At 48.8% G+C, this 20,714-nt stretch overlaps 1 protein-coding gene across 4 annotated transcripts; it reads left to right on the forward strand.

Moving 5' to 3' along the window:
* Nucleotides 1-481: 481 nt before the first annotated feature.
* On the forward strand, nt 482-20,132 carry SFT2D2 (SFT2 domain containing 2). Of its 4 annotated transcripts, XR_002141544.2 has the most exons (9): nt 483-502; nt 4,178-4,264; nt 4,487-4,572; nt 8,630-8,711; nt 10,121-10,156; nt 10,243-10,301; nt 12,129-12,158; nt 14,729-14,829; nt 15,030-20,132. XR_002141544.2 is itself a non-coding variant. In XM_019793590.2 (8 exons), exons 1-8 carry the CDS (start codon nt 500-502, stop codon nt 14,766-14,768), a joined length of 423 nt encoding a protein of 140 aa, XP_019649149.1. In that variant the 5' UTR covers nt 484-499; the 3' UTR covers nt 14,769-20,132. The 4 variants fall into 4 exon arrangements, 3 of the variants coding, with proteins under 3 accessions (XP_019649151.1, XP_034522582.1, XP_019649149.1); XM_019793590.2 differs by having other exon boundaries at nt 484-502; nt 14,729-20,132; XM_034666691.1 differs by lacking the exon at nt 10,121-10,156 and having other exon boundaries at nt 14,729-20,132.
* The last annotated feature ends 582 nt before the right edge of the window (nt 20,133-20,714 follow it).

The following is a 20,714-nucleotide window of genomic DNA, read 5'->3' on the forward strand; positions in this document are numbered from 1 at the left end:
GATACTGAAACCTCCACCCGCTCCGTGAAATCTCAGAACTGCCAGGCTTACTCTCTGAATCCTCACTTTGAAGAAGCAACACCATAGGAATTGGAATTGAGTATTACAGGATTTGGAGTTTATTTATTTATGACATTTCAAAACAACTCTGTGGGTTCTTTTTAATTGGTTGCCTTTATTAATTGGTCAAGGCTCAGGAGTAATTTCATGAATTTTTTGTTTCCGATTTCTGGGTTCTGTTACGAACTATCAACTGAAACCCCAGACCCTGCCTAAGAAAACTCGGGTAGTTGACAGTCATGCGTATCTAAAAGCATTATGCCCTCTGGACTGTCATCACGCTTTTACGAGCAGCTAGGGTTCAAGAGGGAGACACTTCATTATCCTAAAGACTCTTGGGAGAGGAGTGCTGTCAGCAAGATGATGTAGATATACATTTAGATAATAATCGTGAAGCAGACCCTTAAGAGTGAATGATAAATGTAGATTGAAGATGTAAATGGTGAGTTTGTTTTGACCTAAAATGGTGCATGCCTGCATTGGACACAATGAGGGGCTTTAAAGTGTTGTTGTAAGATCAGCCATGTCCTAAATCTGTTTTTTTTTTTTTTTAAGATTTTATTTATTTATTTGACAGAGATAGAGACAGCCAGCGAGAGAGGGAACACAAGCAGGGGGAGTGGGAGAGGAAGAAGCAGGCTCATAGCGGAAGAGCCTGATGTGGGGCCCCATCCCATAACGCGGGGATCACGCCCTGAGCCGAGGGCAGACGCTTAACCGCTGTGCCACCCAGGCGCCCCCTAAATCTGTTTTAAAAAGAGTAGGTGCTGCTCTCTGGTTCCGAAGTAGTGTTGTCCGTTTCCTCTTTGTGAGTGTGAGATTCCTGTTTTCATACATCATTGTATGCCATTTCCTGAGTCCCAGACTCCTGGGAAACATCTTGTAGCTGGCTGAATTCATTTTCAGGATTGTTTTTGGCTCTTTACAAATTCGGGCCTCATTTAAATTGTTGGTATTGACTTGATTGCTTCACATTTCCCATGGCTTTGAAGCTGGCAAAGCTGGAGAATTGTGTGCTGAAATTTCTGTTTTGTGTGGTAAGTTGGACTATGTGGCCTTATGGGCTCTTCAAGTTAAATTAAGTTGTCAGAGGTCACTATAAGTGAGTGCTTTTCAAATTTTTATTCTTTTAATGTAAACAATAAAAGCATGACTAGTTCTGTTTCTCCTACGTATGAAACTAGGTATAAAAACTACGTGGCATTGCCTAATCACCAATAGCCTCATGACGAGGTTTTTAATTGATACCTCACCTTCATAAGTATGCCTTCAACCTTCAGTTTTAGTGGGCTTCTTTCTTAAAATATAGGTTTTATTTTTTTCATAGAGGATTCCAGGGATGAGCAAGGAATGAGTTAGGTACTGGTCTGAAAGCACAGGTATGAAACAGTATCCCTTTCTCACCTTCTTCTGGTTACTAGGCCTGTTTCCTCAAACAATTCTTAGCTTTACTTCATTCTGGCGAGAACCTTTCTTCTCTCCACAACCCAGAGTCAAAGGGACCTTTGTTCCTAACCGCCAGTCAGACAGTTTGTGTGCAGATCGCCTGTAAATTCTATCCAGGTACTATTTTAGCTACTCTAATTTCCAGAAAGTGCCCCAGCACAGTTTCCAGCGGCCATGAATCTAGAAAGCCGTTTTCTATCAACTGAGTTCTTTTTTATAAATTGGCAAAAAGAAGGGCTTAGCTTTCACTGAGTCCGGTTAGAAGCAGTGGAACAGTAGTTTCCTCTTGGTGTGACCAAGAGTGTAAAAGAAGTGCACTGACACAGTGGGAAGACACAGTGATGAAAAGTTATCTGCCCCCCTCCCCCCTTTTGCCAAACAGGGTGACATTTGGGTGGAAATTCAGCTTGAGAGACTTGTAGAACCAACGTGTCACTTTCCTTTCTGAAGGAAGAAACCAGAAAGAACTGCTTCCTCCTGTCCGTGAGTTTGATTTTTTTTTTTTTAAAGATTTTATTATTTATTTATTTGACAGAGAGAGACAGCCAGTGAGAGAGGGAACACAAGCAGGGGGAGTGGGAGAGGAAGAAGCAGGCTCATAGCTGAAGAGCCTGATGTGGGGCTCGATCCCACAACGCAGGGATCATGCCCTGAGCCGAAGGCAGACGCCCAACCGCTGTGCCACCCAGGCGCCCCTCGTGAGTTTGATTTTTATGAGGACTGGAACCTCACTGTTCCATTTGGTTCTCTAAATGCCAAGGCCAGCTCACACTTGACACTTAACCTTATGGGTTATCCTCTTTAAAAAAAAAAAAAGGTTGACTCTCTTAAGATCTCCCTGTTGATGCCACCCAGTGCTCAAGCCACAAATCCAGTCTGGTTCTGCTGCCTCGCTTTTCTCCCCGCGTGTAGCTCACTTCTTTTTTCCTACCTGGCAAAGTACGTTCTTTGTTTCTTGCCCTAGTAGGAAGAGTGGTGTCTTCTGATTTCTTCTTGGGGGGAGGTTGGACATGTTAGGCAGAAGGCTGACCCGATTGTCGGGGCTGCCAGTGCCTTGGTAACAGAGTGTCACGTGACTCATTTGGGAGGTGGGGTTTTCCTTAGCGTGGAACCAGGTGGTCCATCTGTCAGGTCCTGACACCCTGTTCCCGCTGCTCGTTACCAGCCCTGATGGCGCCATTCTGTGCAGTGTCACATGGTGCCCGGTGTTTCTGCAAGTGCTGTGTGTGTGGTGGGGGATTGCAGTGTCATGAGCCCACTTTAAATATGTGTCAACAGGGGCGCGTGGGTGGCTCAGTCGGTTAAGTGTCCCACTCTTGATTTCGGCTCAGGTCATGATCACAGGGTTGTGAGATCAAGTCCCATGCTGGGTTCTGTGCTGGGTGTGGAGCCTGCTTAAGAATCTCTCCCCCTCTAAAATAAAAAAAATAAATGTGTGAATATATGCGGTAGGAGGAAAATCCTTTTGATAACCTGCCCTTAATACTGCCTTTCTCCTGAATGGAAATTAAGCCATTCTGTAGCAATGCTGGCCACACCTGGGAGAGCCGCTGGTCCTTCTCTCCAGGCTTCTGGTTTGACAGGAAGTTTGGAGACAGGGCTGAAAACAGGTCCCTGAGCTGGGAGCAGTCATTGCTGAAGGAGTTGCCAATCCAGTGACCGTTGCAGCTTCTGCCACCACCTTCCTTCATCAGGGGGCGGAACTGTTACTGGCAGCTTTCCCCCGCTGCTGGAGGGAGAGGGTGCTGGCCGCGCACGGTGAGCCTGGTGTGAATACATTGGGTTGGTTGGGCAGGAGGCAGGACCTTTGGTCTCAGTGGCAGCTGCCTGTCTCCAGCTGGGAACAGCTGTGGCCCCTTTCATGACGTGGACGGACTAGGAAGGTCTCTGGTGTAAGTTCTGGACTGTCCTCTTTGACATGGGGGAGAAGCCCTTGGGAGCTCCTTGCAGGCTCCCATTTGAGCAGAGTTGTATTTGGAAATCTTGGCGTCCTCGGAGCTTTACTCTTGGGAGGGATTAATTAGGGTAGCAGAGAGTTGGATGAGTTGGGCGTAATGAACTACCTAGATTTGTCTCACACTTGGGTGACTTGGCTGATGGCCAGCGCCCGGAAGCAGGGCCTGAATAGATGGAGCTGAGCGCCTGACCCAGATGGGAGCCTCAGTCCTTTGGGCTCTCAGAGATGCAGGCGGGAGTAGCTACTGCCGAGTTGGGCTGGTCCATGTAGGAGACCGTGCCCGGTGGAGCCAGCCGCCTGAGGGCTGGCCCCCGACTGGCCCCCATTTCCTGGGCCCCTGCCCGGCGGAGCTCGTGCCTTTCCGGTTGTGCTTGTCCAGCCCGGGCTGTGGTAAGGGCTTGGCTACTCCAGGGTCTGCTGCCTTGCCGTGCTGCGTGTGAAATGGTTTGTGCTGCAGGCGGGGAGTTGCCACCTCTGGGGATGCCCACCTGGAGGCTCGGTAACCTCTTTTCGGCTGCTGGAGACGAGATCCGTGGGTGGATAAGGAGCCGGGTTCCGTGACTCAGGAGGGCTCCTGCAGCTACGAGTGCGTCGGGTTCTTAGTTCGTGCCTTCCGCAGGACAGACACACACTCAGTCTAATGACATGCTTCCCTTGTTTTTGGTGCTCAAACGTGCACATACATGTGTGTAATCCGTTTTTTAAAAATTTCAGGTTGTTGAGGCCTCTTCTTTAAGCTGGGCTACCAGAATAAAGGGCTTCATCACATGTTTTGCTGCTGGAATTGTCTGCTCGCTGCTGGTAAGCTGTCCTGCCCTCCCCCTGTCTCTTCCCCACCCTGTCCTAACCTCTGTCTTTTTCCTTTTGTCCACCTCCTTTTCTCTTTTGCTCTTCATGACATGCATGGATGAGAGAGAGAGGAAAGGGAAGTGCTGAGGAGGGCAGGAGGGGACTGGTCTTGGCTGTGTGACTGTGGCAGGAGGGGTTCCTCCCCGCGCAGACTCCCTGTGCTTTATCTTCCAGGGAACTCTCCTGCTCTGGGTGCCCAGGAAGGGACTATACCTCTTCGCAGTGTTTTATACCTTGGGTAACATCGCATCAATTGGAAGGTAACAGTTGTTTTTTGTTTTTTTTTTTGTTTAATTTAACCGTAGCCAGTCACTAGATGGGAAAATGGGTGTGGATTGTGCTTGGGGGAGGTGAAGGAGGATGCCTTAATAGTTTTAAGGATTTGGTGAGAAAACAGGTAGTTAAAATACATCATATCCAAAAAAATATATACATCCCATCCATATTCTATCACTTCCAAATATTTTAGTATCTTTTTTTTTTTTTTTAAAGATTTTATTTATTGGGGTGCCTCGGTGGCTCAGTCAGTTAAGCGTCTGACCTTGGCTCAGGTCGTGATCTCGGGGTCCTGGTCCTGCCCTGTGGCAGGCTGTCCATTCAGCAGGGAGTCTGCTTTCTTACTCTCCCTCTGCCCCTCCCCTTGCTTGTACACACACTCTCTCTCTCTCAAATAAATAAGTAAATAATAAATAATTTATTTGAGAGAGAGGGCGAGTGAGGGGTGGGGGGAAGGCAAGCAGACTCGGGGTGAGTGCAGAGCCTAACACAGGGCTTGATCCCACAACCCTGAGATCATGACCAAAATCAAGAATTGGACATTTAATTGACTGAGCCACCCAGGCACCCCAGTATTTTTATATCTTAGTTTATTTTTTTAATTTTTATTTTTTTAAAGATTTTATTTATTTATTTGAGAGAGTGAGAGACAGAGACAGAGCATGGGGGGAAGGGCAGAGGGAGAGGGAGAAACAGACTTCTCACTGAGCAGGGAGCCCAGCATGGGGGCTCGATCCCAGGACCCTGAGATCATGACCTGAGCCAAAGGCAGACACTTAACCGACTGAGCCACCCAGGGGCCCCATCTTAGTTTATTTTTGAAATCTCCTGGGATAAAGTTACCGTTGTGATTTTATATATGAGGGGACCGTGGCACGCAGTGGTTGAATGATTTCTTCAGGCTTGACAGCGCAGCCCTCTCTGCACCCTGGCCTGCTGTTGCCGGAAGACTGAGTGGGGATTTTAGAAGGGCTCGCCTGGCCAGAGGCTGCCGGCAAGACGTGTTCTTCTTCTGCCAGCGTAGGACCATCTCAGACCTGGCCCTTGGCTCATGAGCGCCGGGCAGCTAATGGAGTGCCTCCCAGATGTGGGCAGCCCGTTTTGCATGCTGCAGGTGCACAGATGGCCCAGGTCAAGTGCAGTTCACGCTTCAGCCACACTGTGTGCTGACGGCAGCAGTCTTGCTCCCAGCTGGGAGTGCTGGCCTGACTTCTGCCTATATGGCCCCCTGGAACCTGAACTCTGTGACCTTTCCTCCCCCTCTGCCTTCTCTTGTAGCTCAGTCAGTGGCCTCAGAGTTCTGGGTGTCCAAGCCCCGGCCCCTGTTATTACTCACCACGGTTTGGTGCTGACCCCTTCCTGTCCCTGACTGAGTGATGGACTCCCGTACTCAATGACTAAGCCTTGATCACACCCTGGGCTGGGCTCTGAGCGCTCATGAGTATAGTTTGGTTCCTACGTGATGGAGCTCACTGGTCGGCCAGGCAGACAGACATGGGAACTGATAACATAACAGGGCATGGGGAAAGAGGTGCTCAGTAAGGGAGGGCCAGCTGCCTGATCTGACCCAGGGGGCCAGGAGGGCTTTCTAGAGATGGCGATACGTGAGCTGCTCTTAGCCCTGGCTCATATCCCTTCCATCTGAACTGCTGCAGCATTCCTCTGCTGGCTTCTCTGTCTCCTTCGTGTCCCTCTAGGCCAGTTTCTGCAGAGCTGTAGCCGTTCGGTTACAGCTCTGGCTCACTCTCTTTAGCGGTGCCTCGTTTCTGCCACAGGTGCATGCGTGCAGGAGAGGTCCTTCGCGATGTGGCTTTACCCAGTTCCACTCCTCAGCCAAGCTGCCTTTGCATTTCCTCAACCGTCTGTGTGCCTCTTCTGGGACTGATTTCTCTGCCTGGAATGCTCCCCATCTGTATCTCCCTCTTTGTGTCCTCCCCCCCACATCTTGGTGAATTCTTGCTCATTTTTCAGGACTTGGCTCAAAAGTCACCACTCCTATGAAATGTCTCCTCATTACCTCTTCCCACTCCCACCCAGAATCAATGACCTCTTCTTTCATATGGGACTCTGACTTGTTACAGGTCTCTAAGCCACCTGACAAGGGCTCTACCTCTGCCTCACCTGTCCCTGATTGTCCCACAACCTGACTCTGTTTTTGGCTGGGAATGTTAACCCAGTGACTGAGTACACAACTCTGGCTACCTTCTAAACACTTAATTTTTGAATGCTTATGATAGTAAAATGCTGGCTCTCAGAGATGTCTCATTTTGCCTCTAAAGCCTCTCAACTACTAACTTTTGGAGGGTTTTGCTTTGGGCAGGCAGTGTAGGGTTAATGTTGAGTCTGTAAATAGAGCTTAAATACAGGAGTGTGTTTCAGGAGAACTATTTCACAAACCCTGATAGGATCGACTCTTCAAAGCACTGCCTTCAGAAGTGATAAAGGGAGCAAATGATTATTTCCAGGGTGTGTCTAGGAGTTTATGGCTTTCCCTGTAATCTTCTATTTTTTTTTTAAAGATTTTATTTATTTATTTGACAGAGGGAAGGAGGGAGGGAGTACAAGCAGGGGGAGTGGCAGGCAGAGGGAGAGGGAGAAGCAGACTCCCCGCTGAGCAGGGAGCCTGATGTGGGGGTTGATCCCAGGACACTGAGATCATGACCTGAGCCGAAGGCAGACGCTTAAGCTACCAAGCCACCCAGGAGCCCCTATAATCTGTTATATTTTTGTGTATATGCTGCATTTAATTTTTAAGGCCAGCCTTGGCTCTTGCTTCTTGTTCAGTGTTGGCTAAGAGTGCAGCCATGAATTCAGGTTGAAACTGAGTGGTACTTTAAAGAGAGAGAGACTTATTTTTTAAATTTCTGTTTTTGCCAAACACCTGGTAGCTAATGTTAAAACCCTGGCTGTTACAGGCTACTGCTGAGGTGATGCCACATGGGGCATTTCTGTAGTAATCTAGAGACATGACAGACCTAACTTGTAATCTAGAGACATGACAGACCTAACTTGTGGGTTCGGTGTGAGGGTCTCCTTGGGTTACTGTCTCTCACATCTCCCTCTCGAGTTCCATTCACACTGAAAGTGCACGAGGGATGTCTTTCGGAGCTTTGGATCCAGTACATGTGGGTTTGAATGCTGGCTGTTTAAGTTCCTAGCTGTGTGATTGTGGATAAGTAAATTAACCTTTCTGAGCTTCATTTTCTCATCTCTGAAATAAATAAGTGTAATAACACCTAACTTAGAGCTGCTGAGCGATGGAATGAGGTCAGGTATGTCCTGTCTGGCATTTAGCAAACACTGAACAAATCGTAGATGATACGATCAGTAGAATTATTCTCTGGAGACTATGACAGAAAGTGAAGTGCTTTCCTTTTTAATATCAGCAACCTAAACCTGTCAGGTGTCCGTTTTTCTTTTTAAAATTATCTGCGTCTTTGATTTGTTTATTTCCATGGGTAGATTTTTTTTTTTTTAAGATTTTATTTATTCATTTGCCAGAGAGAGAGTGCACAAGCAGGGGGAGCGGCAGGCAGAGGGAGAGGGAGAAGCCAGGCTCCCCGCTGAGGAGAGAGCCGGATGTGGGGCTTGATCGCAGGACCCTGCGATCGTGACCTGAGCCTAAGGCAGAGACTACCAGCTGAGCCACTCAGGTGCCCCTCCGTGGGTAGATTGTTAAGGAGGCAACGTAGCACCTCTGAGAGAGAGGGGTCCTCTGAGCTGGTGGTCTGGAGTCAGACCTCCATGCACCAGAGCCGGAGGAGCTGGGGAGCCCTGGACAGGTAGCAGACCCTTTGGGGCTTCGGTTTCCTGATCTGCAGAGGAACCATGACGATTCCTGTCGTCAGCCCCATAGGTTGTTGGAGGATTAAGTGAGAAGGCCCGTAGGCACAGCAGTTGGCAGGTAGCAAGAACTTCTCCGATGTCAGCTGCCATCATTGCTGTGCTCCCCGTGGGTGATCGTGGGGAGGCGATGGGGAGGCGGCGGGCCGTGCCCGGGGCGGGTCTGGTCTGAATGGCTTGTGTACGTTTGCCTCTCAGCACTGTCTTCCTCATGGGGCCGATGAAGCAGCTGAAGCGAATGTTCGAGCCCACACGTCTGATTGCAACTGTCATGGTGCTGGTAAGGCCTGCCTTTTAGCCGCACTTGGGAAACGGGACTTTTTGTTTCTGCTGTGTGCAGTTTTCTGCGTCTTCAGCCTCAAACCCTCTTTTCTTTTCCTTTCGTCTTGACTTGCCCCCGATGCCTGGAGACACCGCGGCAGAGGGGGAGTTCTGTGTCTGGTCGTTACCCCCTGGTGTTTCAGCTGGTGTTCAGGTTCTGCCGGCTCCGCATCCCCAGCGGGCTGGTCACTGTAGCCAAACTGATGTGCGTGAGGTCCCCCTGGTGACCGGGGAAGCCACACACAGGCAGAGCTTGAAGGAAAGGACTCAGAAACACGGGCTCCGCTCTCTGGAGTGGGCGGCTGGTCTCCTAGAGCGAGCGCGCTCTTCCTAAAGCATTATCTGACTGCCATTGTGTTTTGTTTTCATCCGAATTTCTGATGTGGGTCTGCTGTCCTTGTGGCCTCTCACCTCTGTTCCCTGCTCGGACAGCAGTGCCTTCAGCTAATCACATCTTCCTGTCCCGTTGATTCGAATGCCTCTTCCTCCTCTGAGCTGCTGTCTTCTGTGTGACCGTTAGAATCATTCCAGACCACATTCACTGGCCTTCTGTTAAAATTACCTTTATTGCAACATTTGGGACTTGATCAGTGTGCTTTTATTTTTAGTTTCATTTCTGTCCATGTCACTTGTTCAAATCGGTGAGTTCTCTAAGACCCGGTCTGTGTTTGCTGTCGATTGCATGTCCTTTCAGAGCATTGGCCCAATGCTGGCCACGGAGAACGTACTTGGGCCATGTTTATTGAGTAGTTACGTTACAGAAGGACAGAGAGGACGGGCATGACCGGCAGCTCGAGTGCCGCTGTTCTTGGCCAGCCCTGGGTGTAGATGGTCTGGACATCTCTCTTGTAGGAAGAACTTTCTAGGAAAGGACTCCGGGGAAGTGTTAGGTGCCATGTAAACAAATAGCCGACCACCCGATGTCTCACGTTACCCTTCATCCCTGCTTGTGTTTTCTGCTTCAGACACAGGTGTTTTTGGCAGGGGTTCAAATACAGAGCCGTGCGTTTGACCTACTTTAGTGCGTTTGAATGAAAAGATTGAGGGGTGAGGGGTGGACCAGAGATGTGATTTTGTCTTCTGGACAGAGAATTTGGGAAAATTTGAAAGTCGAAGAGGATCCATTTCTTTTTCATCTACATCTGTTCTTATTGGCCAGTTTCATTTCATCGGGATTTTAACTCTTCGGCCAAACACGGTGCTCGCGCGGGTCCAGTGCTTCCGAGAGGAAGGGTACCTTTGGTTGCTGTGGTCAGCACAGCATCTGGTGACTGCATAGAGATAAGTATTGCCAAGTTTGCCAGGAATGGCGAAGCCTTTCTCTCCATGTTGTCACTGTATTAATTAATGTTTTTCCTCTCTCTCTAGTTGTGTTTTGTACTTACCCTGTGTTCTGCCTTCTGGGTAAGCGTGTGTTTTACTTTTCTTGAACCTTTTTGCCTTGTGCCTCTTGCCGCAGGCGGCGCAGTGACCGTCCCTTTTTCTTGCAGTGGCGCAACAAGGGGCTCGCGCTCATCTTCTGCATCTTGCAGGCCTTGGCCCTGACGTGGTAAGTGATGCTGTAAATAGTCTTCTCCACGTCGCTGTGTGACTACTGCAGCTGAAGGAGATCAATCCCACGTGGTGTGGGTAGGAGGACAGAAAAACATAGAAACTTCTCAGTTTCAGAATTCTCCACGATGCGAGTGAAATCAGACTCCAGAGTGGAAGTCTGTGGCCTCAGCCCCGAGCCGATAGATGGCATCAGTGGTCTTGGGTGGTCAGGGGACGCTGTTTGCCTGCGGCAGTGTTTCCTTTTTGCGGGGCTCATGGTTGATTTTGAGATGTTATAAATGGTATTCAGTCACTTCTGTCCAGTAGGAGGACGGGGACGTGTTACGGGGCCTGGTAGAAAGAGGCTTGTGAGTCAGATTGATGTTGAAGGCAGGCGAGGGGTAAGAAGCGATGAGCTGCATTTGTGAGGGGACGGATGATTTAGCCGAAGCACAAAGAGGGGATTGTGAGCCGGAGATGAGGGGCGGTGAGTGACGAAATGACACCACGTGGCCCTGGGCAGCACGATGGGCAGGTGCGCTGCAGGCCGTTGGCAAGACCACGGAATTGTAGCTCAAGAGGCCCGCAGAGTGAGAGGGCGCTGGAGACCGCATTCGGGGGGCGGGGGGGGGGCTGTCGGTTCCCGGCCTTTCCAGACCCGCAGAGTGAGAGTGGTGCTGGCAGGCATGCAGTCGACTGACGGCTGCTGAGGTGTTGCTGCCATCCTTCCAGACTTTGTGAAGGGATGAGACAGATGTGCTGATCTGCCTCGGAAAAAAGTGTTCTCTCTAGTGCAGAGGAGAGAGGACTGCACGTTTTAAAGCCTCCAAGGATCAGCTGTACTCCTGTGTGGTAGAAATGGGGCTTGAGGCTGCAGGCTGCGCGCCCATCACTCCCTCTCGTCATTTTGGACTTTCGAATAAACACACTTCCCAAATGCTTTTTGGCATTTACGGTGTTCACAAGGGAGTTTCTGCGCATGGGGAATGTAAGAGGAATGATGGCCTGATCTTAATGACGTACATGTTCTGGGAGTAGGTACCAAAAGGCCTGGTTTGATGGCTTATATTTATATCTCTTTTTTTTCCCCCACGGGATGGAATTGGTACCCACATGTACATGCCTTTTTTTTTTTTCCCCTATAGACTGAATTTGAAGGCAGTTTTTCAGAGGTTTAGCATTCATAGGGGCTCGAGCAAATGGCAGTCTCCCCTCCAGCACCGACTTGTGTTTTTCTCAGGGCTGGTCCTTTAGGGTTGTGGCCTCCTCCCTGCATGGGCCTCCATTGGGTGAGGGGCCTGAGCCAACTGGGACCCCCAAGATATCTTTGGGCTTGGGTTCTCGAAGAATCCTAGCTTGCTTATATTTTTAGCCATAGCGTAGTTGGTAGTGGGTTTTTTTTCTTTCTGTTCTGTTTTCTTTTCTTTTAAAATTAATAGAAGCAGAGCAGAAAACTATCCCAGTCGGATAGAAGTTACATTCTGTTGAGAATTTGTAAAATATTAGGGGATAGCTGATCTGGGTTTTACCTGGTGTCGTTTCAGAATAGGGCTCTGTGCCATCCCGATGTGTGGGATCTGCTGACCCTGTGAGGCTGAGGTGACAGGGTCACCACCACATTGGCCTTTTGCCCTTCTGACCATTGATGACACTCCCCCCACCCCCGTACGTGTGACACGGTGTGTGTGTGTTCACGTGTGTGTGCGAGTGCATGTGTGTGCGTGTACCCTCCACGCTGAGGAAGGAGAGGGTCTGGGCCCATCAGGGCAGGTGCCTCACAGCTCAGGGCCCATTCCTTCCAGTGATTCCCTCCATTGATTTCATCTCTTTGTTTTCATTGCAGGTATAGCCTTTCCTTCATACCCTTTGCAAGGTAAGACTAACTTGTGTTTAGGACCGTGACTTCTGTCACTTGGGGATGATGGTGTGTTTGCAAAGGGCCTTTCGTTTTGAGTGCTTTCAGAGAGCACATGTTATTTTATCTTTATTAAAATTATTTCAGACAAATAGGTAAATGTCCTATACCTATTTTATGGATTAGTAAGCTGAGGGTCCTGTCCCCCCCCCCCCCCCCCGCCGCCGTGGTACAGGCATGATGGGCTTTGGCCCAGGACCGCAGTTCTGGTGGCAGAACATTTTCCTGTGATATGTAGTGCATATGTGCTCGTAATGACTTTGTGAACTTGTGGCTTTGCAGAGATCTTAAAGGTGGATATCACTTTAGTATTTCTGAGGAGGAGGTGGAGGGATCCAAGCTCACGCTTGTTTTCTTTGTCCCATTGATGAGAATGTTCCAGAAGAGTTTATGAAGGGAAAGTCAGCAGGGCCAGAACTCAGAGGACCAGGGTTTCCTAATTAGCGGTGTGACCTTGGGCAGTTCGCTAGACGCCTACGGCCTGAGAGGACTCGGGGATAAGGAGAGTGGGCTGGGCCAGGTCATCCCCAGAGGCCCCTTCCGGCCTCCACACCTCCTTTAGTTGGCACTTTCAGTGATGGGCCTCTCAAAACTGGCCGTGTTTTAAAACTGGCAGTGGTTTAATTACATCTGTGTCATACCTGTTAGCTAAAAAGAAGCTTTCCTTTAGCTGTATTGAGAAAATGAAAAATTGCATGGGAGCTGGGGCGGAGGACCAGGCTTGTGCCTTAGACTCTGCTGCCGACAGTGATTTGAAGACGCTGGGGAGTGTCAGATGAGAAGGTCGCAAGCCCATGAACAGAAAGGCGGCTGTGTGGCTTGGGAATAGGTTCTAGGGGGATAACAGCTGGGAAATACTCTGCTGACCCAGCCAGTTTGGGGGGATGGTGGCTTGTCCGAGAAGAGTATGGGTAGAGCTGTCTTGGGAAACTAGGTTTTTATGTGAAATAAGCCAGAACATATCATCCCTGAGCATCCAGTGATCTATTTATCAGTTTGCCAGCAATTTGAATGTATCATCATGCCAGGACCAGTGCCATAATTTTCAGGGCCCAGTGCAAAACGTAAATGTGGGCTCCTTGTTAAAGAATGATTGAGAATTTCGAGATGGCAATCACAGAGCATTAAACGAGATGCGGATCCTTTGACGTATGGGGCCCAGTGAAACTGCACATGTCTCCGACCCATGAAGCCAGGCTTGCTTGGTGCCCTTCTTCAGGGCTGCAGACTTGGCCTGGATTGGCATTTACAGAGCTTACGCCTTTCCCACAGTGTTCCACAGGAATAGTGGTTACACGGTAGAACAGGGTTCCATGGTCAAATAAGTTAGGGAAGGGGTTAAGCAAAATTAGATGGGTTCCTTGTTACACAACTTTCAAGGTCCTTCGATGTGAGTGTTGTTAGCTGCCCCAAGGGTTCTTATTTGGCCGTAAAGCTCCTTTTGTGCAGAACATCTCCTGGGACTACAGGGTAGAGCATATCTTAAGAAATGCTGCTCTAGGGGCGCCCGGGTGGCTCAGTCGGTTAGGTGTCTGCCTTCAGCTCAGGTCATGAACCCAGGGTCCTGGGATCGAGCCCCACATAGGGCTCCCTGCTCAGCAGGGAGTCTGCTTCTCCTTCTCCCTCTGCCTGCCATTCTGCCTACTTGTGCTTGCTCGCTCTGTCAAATAAATAAATAAAATAAATAATAAATAAATAAATAAAAATTAAAAAATAATCTTAAGAAAAAATGCTGTCCTAGAATTATCTTACTATTAAAGCACCATGCCTGCTCATGCAAAAATGCATTCACTTATCTTTCCCTCCCTCCGTGACCTCCCCGGATCCTTGGCGCAAGTGCAGCTGAGAGCAGAGAGACAGAGTAGGGGTGGGAAGCCCTCGTAGCAGCCACACGTGGTGCCTCAGATGGCCGTGCTTGCTTGGATGGGTTGGTGATTGAGCACCCACTCTTTCCTTGCATGCTGTACAGTGAATTCTAGGGAGTAAGCGCCTGGGACAGGCCTAACACGGTGGGTTAAGAAGTACTCAGTCACTCGAGAGAGTCCCCTGTGCTCGGGAGCTCCTGCAAGTTGTCCCTTAGCAAGTTCCTGCTGTTCGCTTAGGGTGAAGAAAGGCCCGAGTGACGACTGGATCTCATGTTTCCAGTGCATCTGGTGATTCTGGTTGACATTAAAGTGCCTAGTCCTCTGTTCTTGGTTTCTGATAACCTCTGCTCTCTTCTGGTCCCTTCCTTTGGGTATTATGAATAGCTACCAGTTATTTGATACTTACTTTATTCGCTGTATTAGTTTCTGCAATTGGTCTTTAGGGTAAGTGGGACATCCCGTTTTACAGATGGGGAATTTGGAACTCAGTAAGACAAATCACGTGCCCACAAGAGTACTAACGTTGAAGCTGATGTTTGATGCCAGGTGGGTCCCACGGTCTGGGTGCTCTCTGCTCCGTAGGATGCTACTCTGTGCCCAGGAAATCTACAGGGGCCTTTGGGGTGATGATCTCCCATTGATGTTTGTGTGTTTTCCTCCTAGGGATGCTGTGAAGAAGTGTTTTGCTGTCTGTCTTGCATAGCACACGGTCAGTTGTGCAAGGCTGTGGAAGGCGCCGTGGACGGAAGCTGGTGGACAGTTTTGTAAATACCTTCTAAACCTCTGTCTTACAGACGCGTGCCTTTTCTCTTGCAGCAATGTGTTCCTTGTGATCTGAACGTCTGAGGGCTGCTTTGGGAGGCAGTGTTGTGTTTCCAAACCCAAATGTCTATAGCACAGTACGAGAGGTGGGTTCTGTATTTTATGGGGTAGGCTATTCCTCATGCACCTGTTTCCTCTTTAGATGGTGTCCCCCGAAATCTCCTAAATAAAGACCTTGTTAAGCAGCCGCAGGGCAGCCTCGGGAGCCAGTGCTGCCCAGGTGACGACAGGCGGCCCCATCAGCTGGCAGGGGTATGGCCATAAGGGTCAGAGTTTTGGGGTCAACGGGGACTTTGTGGACTTGCCATCAGCATGGAGACCACTACCCCTTGCCTCAGCCAGCGTGGACCTGCTTCTGCTCTGGGGTCTGCCCCCCGACAGCTGCACACAAGCCCGTGGAGAGCCTGGTCGTGGAGTGACGTGGAAAAGGAGCACTGTTTGGTGATATGTGTTGTTTTTAAATCTGAACGTTGGCTTTGTTGTTCTTCTGACTGCACACCTGACGATGGAATGGATCTTCTGACACTCAGTGCACACTCTTGTCTTGGGGTTTTCTTTCTTTCTCCCTCTCCACGTAGCTTTTCTCATGACTTCCTGGAACTAGACTGGGAACAGGGTGTTGACAGAACAGACACGGTTTGCTTTTGCGCAAGACCTGACAGGAGGTGAAAAGTATTGCTTTCTACTCTATTTTTTTTTCTTCATTATTTAAATGTTGCTTTTAAACTGATTCTATTTTCCTTTCTCCCCTGGAACGGGGCCAGGGGGGAGTGGGTAGGAAGACAGAGCCCCACTGTGGGGCCCGCAGGAAGGAGGCCTGCCTGCCTGGTGACCTTTAAACAGTGTTTGCCCTTGAGCCCGAGCTGCAGACACTGAGGCCGGACGTGGTGGACAGTAGGGAAGTTCCATCACACCCCCGTCTCACCACACACGGTGCTGTGTGCCCAGGACCCTGTCTGGTCCTCACGAGAGCCTTGTGACGAAGCGGTGATGGTTGTCTCCCTGGGCAGTCAAAGGACATCAGGCCCAGAGAGGTTAGCAGATTCCCCCAAAGCCACGGTTGGTGCAGAACTAGGTCCAGAGCTGGGGCACCCCAGCTTCAGTCCCCTCTGTGCCCCTGTGTTTCCCAGGGTGGCTCTGGGGGCGCCGCTTCTAACTGTTCTGCTTGTTCACATCAGCCAAGCCTGTACCTTTTCTGGCCCCAGTCTCTCTATATCACTGCACTGTCTCCTGAGCAGTTTCCCTTTTGGGGTGCTTCCTGCTGGTTCTGTAGGATCTCCGTCGTTCGTTTGTGTGCCCTTGTAGCTCGTCCTTGCTGCCTGACCAGCATAAATGCCCTGTCTTGATTGCCAGAGGTCTTGGCATTGCGGGGCCTCTCAAGCAAGCCCACAAGTGAAATCTCTCTGGGGTTGCCTTTCTGTTCTTTCCCCAGGTTTAGCTGGTGCACTTGGGTTCTTGCGTGGAACCTCCAGACCAGAGGCTGTGGTCCACGTGTCATCTCCTTGCTTGTGGCCAACTGCTAAATGCTTTCTCCTGTTGCAGCTGAGACCTTGCACCGGCTAGCCTTTTCCTCTGAGCGGGGGGAGCAGTGAGCAGGTCCGATAAGGCCACAGTGAGGAGGCAGTGTCACCGGGTCCTCTCTAGGTTACGGAGGGCACCCAGGCTTATCCTGAGGTTCCTAATCTGCCTTCAGCCAGGAAGGAAATTATGTGCTACCCTCTAGGTTGTGCGGAGTTCTTTCACATTTGAGGCGCCCCTAGGAGATAGCTCAGAATTAGAAGCGCTCTAGGAAGGGGCCCAGAGGAGGTCAGGAGTGTCCATCGTTTCCTCTCTTAAGAGCTGATGTGAGGCTAGCCTGTCTCTACGAGCTCCAGCCAACCTGGAGTAACTAGAAGGCTGGCCCTTTGCCATGTGTGGACTTGACTTCATGGGACATGAGGTCGGGGTGCCTTTTGAGATGTCAACAGGGCTGTGTGGCATAGTCCTGGATGTGGGCTTCGACGGCACACGGTTCTGGGTGTGAGCTGTGGCTCGGTCACACACTGGTGTCAGGTTGAACAAGCTACTTAAGCTCTGGCTGCGCCGTCTAAAAACAACAGAGATAGCAGTTCCTGCTGGATCATTGTCCATGGGTGAGCTGTGTGTCAGGTGCATAGGTTGGAGCCCAGTGCACGTAGGTGATACTCAGTAAAAGGAAGGCATTATTCCTAGGTCCCAGCAGTAACCGATGACCTTTTAAGGTGGCAGGTGAATGTTTCTGACCATTAACTTCTCTAAAAAGTATGTATCTGGCATTATGTGTCCAGCACAGCGGAGTGGCCAGATCATGGTCTCCACGGTGACTTTGCCGGTGGTCATCCTGTTTCCTTTGCTGAAGAGAAGGCACAGCCTCAGAGAGGGTAGGGGTCCCTCCAGATCTCACCAGTAGAGGGCGGTGGTTCTCACGTTAAAGTGCCCGCTTTGTCCTAACATGGGGCCTCTGGCCAGTTTGCACAGACAGCTCCAGGCAGGACACTGAGAGCAGCTTTTGGATGATCCTGCCGTTCAGAACCTTCCGGACTTGTGCATTTCCCCTCTGCCACCTCACCCTTTGCTTTTCTGTACTTGTTTTTGCCTGCCACACGTTGGGAGGAAGAAATCCATGTTAAATCCGCTGGAAGCTGTTACCAGGCAACAGCCCTGGTTGCAAGGACCCTTGTGGGCAAGAGAGTGGGGGGTTAGGGTTCAGACCCTGCGGCTGGCAGGCTGGCAGTGGTCTTGGTTTCCTGCAGCCCCCTCCTGCTGCCTGTTCACTGCTGGGGAAAGGAGAGGTCGTTGCATTTTTGCATTTTTGGAATGAAGGGAATCATTCAGGCGACTCTTGCACTGCAGTGTGCTCTCTGGAGGTGAGGGGGTGCCCCCAACTGCATGTGAGCAGTGCCCCAAGCACTCTTCCCTCTGTGGGTGCCGTGTTGGGCCCTGCGCTACTCCCCAGGCCCAGACAGCCGTCTCCCGGCCCTCAGAGCCTGCTGTGTGACTCCCTGCCGCCCATCTCACTACCTAGGAGGTTCCCCTTCTGCCGACTGTGCTCACGGGCAACTCTGGCTTCCAGATCCTGTGTGCGGCCCTGCCCCTGGCCGCTGCTGCCCAGGCCCCCCTGGAGGTTTGCTGGGAAGGTGGGACACCATCTCCCGTGGAGCATTTCCACTGGGTTGATGATCTCAGCGCTCCATGATTCTTGTATGGGGACTTTGATGTCCCCCGACTATCACCTCCTTCCCACCCTAATCAGGGTGTGCTCAGGGAGCAGGAAGTAAAATTATGAAGTGCATCTAAATAAATTTCTTTTGGATACTTGCATTGGGAAAGATGATAAAGAAGTGGGGTATACTTATGAAAAATGGCTGTGGGAGATACTGGTTTGGCTGCTTCCGCTTTTGACAGCTCCAGGAGACTGACCAGTGTGGCAGTGTAACACTTGGGGGAGTGAGTTAGGAAACTGAACTCAGCCCGTGGCTATGCATTCCCTTTTCTGTGGGGCAGCCCACACCAGGCCTGCCTTACCTTCTCTTCCCTCAGACATCTGACTGGAGTCAGCTGCGGGATTACAACCTAGTTAAAAATGCACAACCCATTCTTGGCCTTCATTTTCAGCAAATAAATGGGGAAAAAAAATCCACGTTTGCTCAATTTTTGGTGTAGTTTTTTTATTTTAAAATTTAAGATTTTGGGGGGGATGTTTTAAGGGGTGCTGTAGTTTTTTGCAGATAGCAGTTTTTAAAAAGCTAATAGAGCTGCAACTGAAGTTAAATACAGATTTATATCTGAAATTCTTGATAAGATATTAACAAAAGAATTTAGATTTAGAATTTTTGATTTTTTGGAAATTCTTATTTCAACAGTTGGGAAGTTAAATCATGTGACTTTAAAGTACCTTCTAATTCATAGTTTATGAATTTTTTGAAATTCTGAGGTCTTCAGCATTTTCAGTCAAGTAAAGAGAAAAAGTGTTGTGCAGTTTATTTGATCCCAGTTCCCTCAAGATAGGCTGTTTCGTTCCATTTTGGGCTATTTCCAGTTCTACCCCAAAGGCATAGGTGACACTCCGAAGTCCCTGGTACACCTAAGCTTTGTTGTGGGTTGCTCGGGTTTCTGTTGCAAGGAAAGGCCTCAGGAACCTCGGGTGGAGATCTCACACTGGAGCTTGTGAGCAGAGCCCAGCGAGGCAAACGGCAGCAGCCCAGCCTTTGCGAACTACATTGACCACGTACAATTCCATTCTTCCTAACAGGAACCCATAGGCTGATAATGGGCTTAGAAACGCACAGAACGTGTTCTCTGGGTGGGGTGAGCCGAAAGCAGAGGCTGTTGAGTTTGTAGGCAGGGGCTGTATTGTCGTCTTGGGGACCACACATGGCTATTTGAAATGAAGTGTCAGTCCACAGCGTTGTAACAGCTCATGCTGAGGTTTGTGTTTACAACAAGCTAACATTACTACGTGTAATAAATAGTACGAAAAACCCAATATATCACAGACATTCCCTGATACAAGCGGGCTGCCTGGGCCTCACGTCCTTGTGAGGTATCCTAACGACCAAAGGAAGACTGGTTCCTGGACAGAGTGCTGTTCTCTGTCGAACTTCCATACTGCCGGTAATGAGCCTTATTCTAAGCACAAGCGAATCTTGTGTTTGTAAAATATCCTAGAGAAGAAGCATAGTTTGCATTCAGTTTTGTGGTCTTTCTGCTATGAGAAGTGTTTATTTTGCCTTTTTCATTATGTTTGCTTGACGTAGCCTCTTTGAACAAGGAAAGGAAAAATGTGAAATCCTCTCAACTCTGTTCTGCTGCTGCTTTTGTAAATTCTGATTGTGAAGTTGGGGATAAAGCTGTTCAAAAGCCCATGGAGAATTTACATGCCTTCAGAACATTGTGCCTGTTCTAATATGATGAGCTTTTAAAACACTTTGTTAAAACATGATCAATTTTTGTAATTGTATAGAGATATTCAGCTAATTTTGAATGCTGGTGATTGCATAACTGAGTTTTTTATAGCCAAAAATATATTCTTGTGTGCTCCTTTTCCTACCTTGAGATTCTATTTCATACAACAAATGTTTTCTTTTTACTGATGCATTTCAAAGAGAAAGAATTTTGCTGGCAATTAAGCTGTTTTTTCCCCCAAGACATCATAAAATTGTTCTTAATTTTTCCTGTTTTGCTTTTTGTTTCCTTTTCCAATAAATGATAGAATTATGATCTTTAATAAATCTGGTATTGTCTCTTATTCACGTTTGTCTTCCCAGGAGTCACTAAATGAAGATTGTAAACTACAAGAAAAGACCATGTCCTTATTTTGCATTCGTAGTATGAGCATGCATTGTAAGCACTTAAAGTTGTTTTTGAGCTAAATTGATATGTAGTCCTCTCTTTCCAGTGATGTGGGGATAACAGGGCCTAAGTTTTGAAGATTTTTGAAGGTAAGAAATGTCAAATGCTTTTATTTTGGAGTATTCCTGCACACCAGTTTAGTCCCTGCATAAACTGGGTTGTCAAATTAGTATAAAGTTGTTCATAATACTTCTGTATTCTTTTAATGTTCCAAGATTTATACTTATGACTGTTCTTTCTCTGTTGATACTGGTAATTTGTGTCTCCTTGCTTTATTTTGGTCAGTCTGGTTTGGTGTTTATGGTTTTATTGATTATTTCAAAGACAAACTAGTTGAAAAGATTTGAAAAGACATTTAACAAAAGTATATGAATGGCCAAGAAACACATGTAATATATACTGTATTATCATGTAAGTTAAAAAAACAGGTAAAGTCCAGCTCTAGACTAAAGATGCA

This window comes from Ailuropoda melanoleuca, chromosome 8 (assembly GCF_002007445.2).
Source record: "Ailuropoda melanoleuca isolate Jingjing chromosome 8, ASM200744v2, whole genome shotgun sequence".
In the NCBI taxonomy this organism is placed as follows: domain Eukaryota; kingdom Metazoa; phylum Chordata; class Mammalia; order Carnivora; family Ursidae; genus Ailuropoda; species Ailuropoda melanoleuca.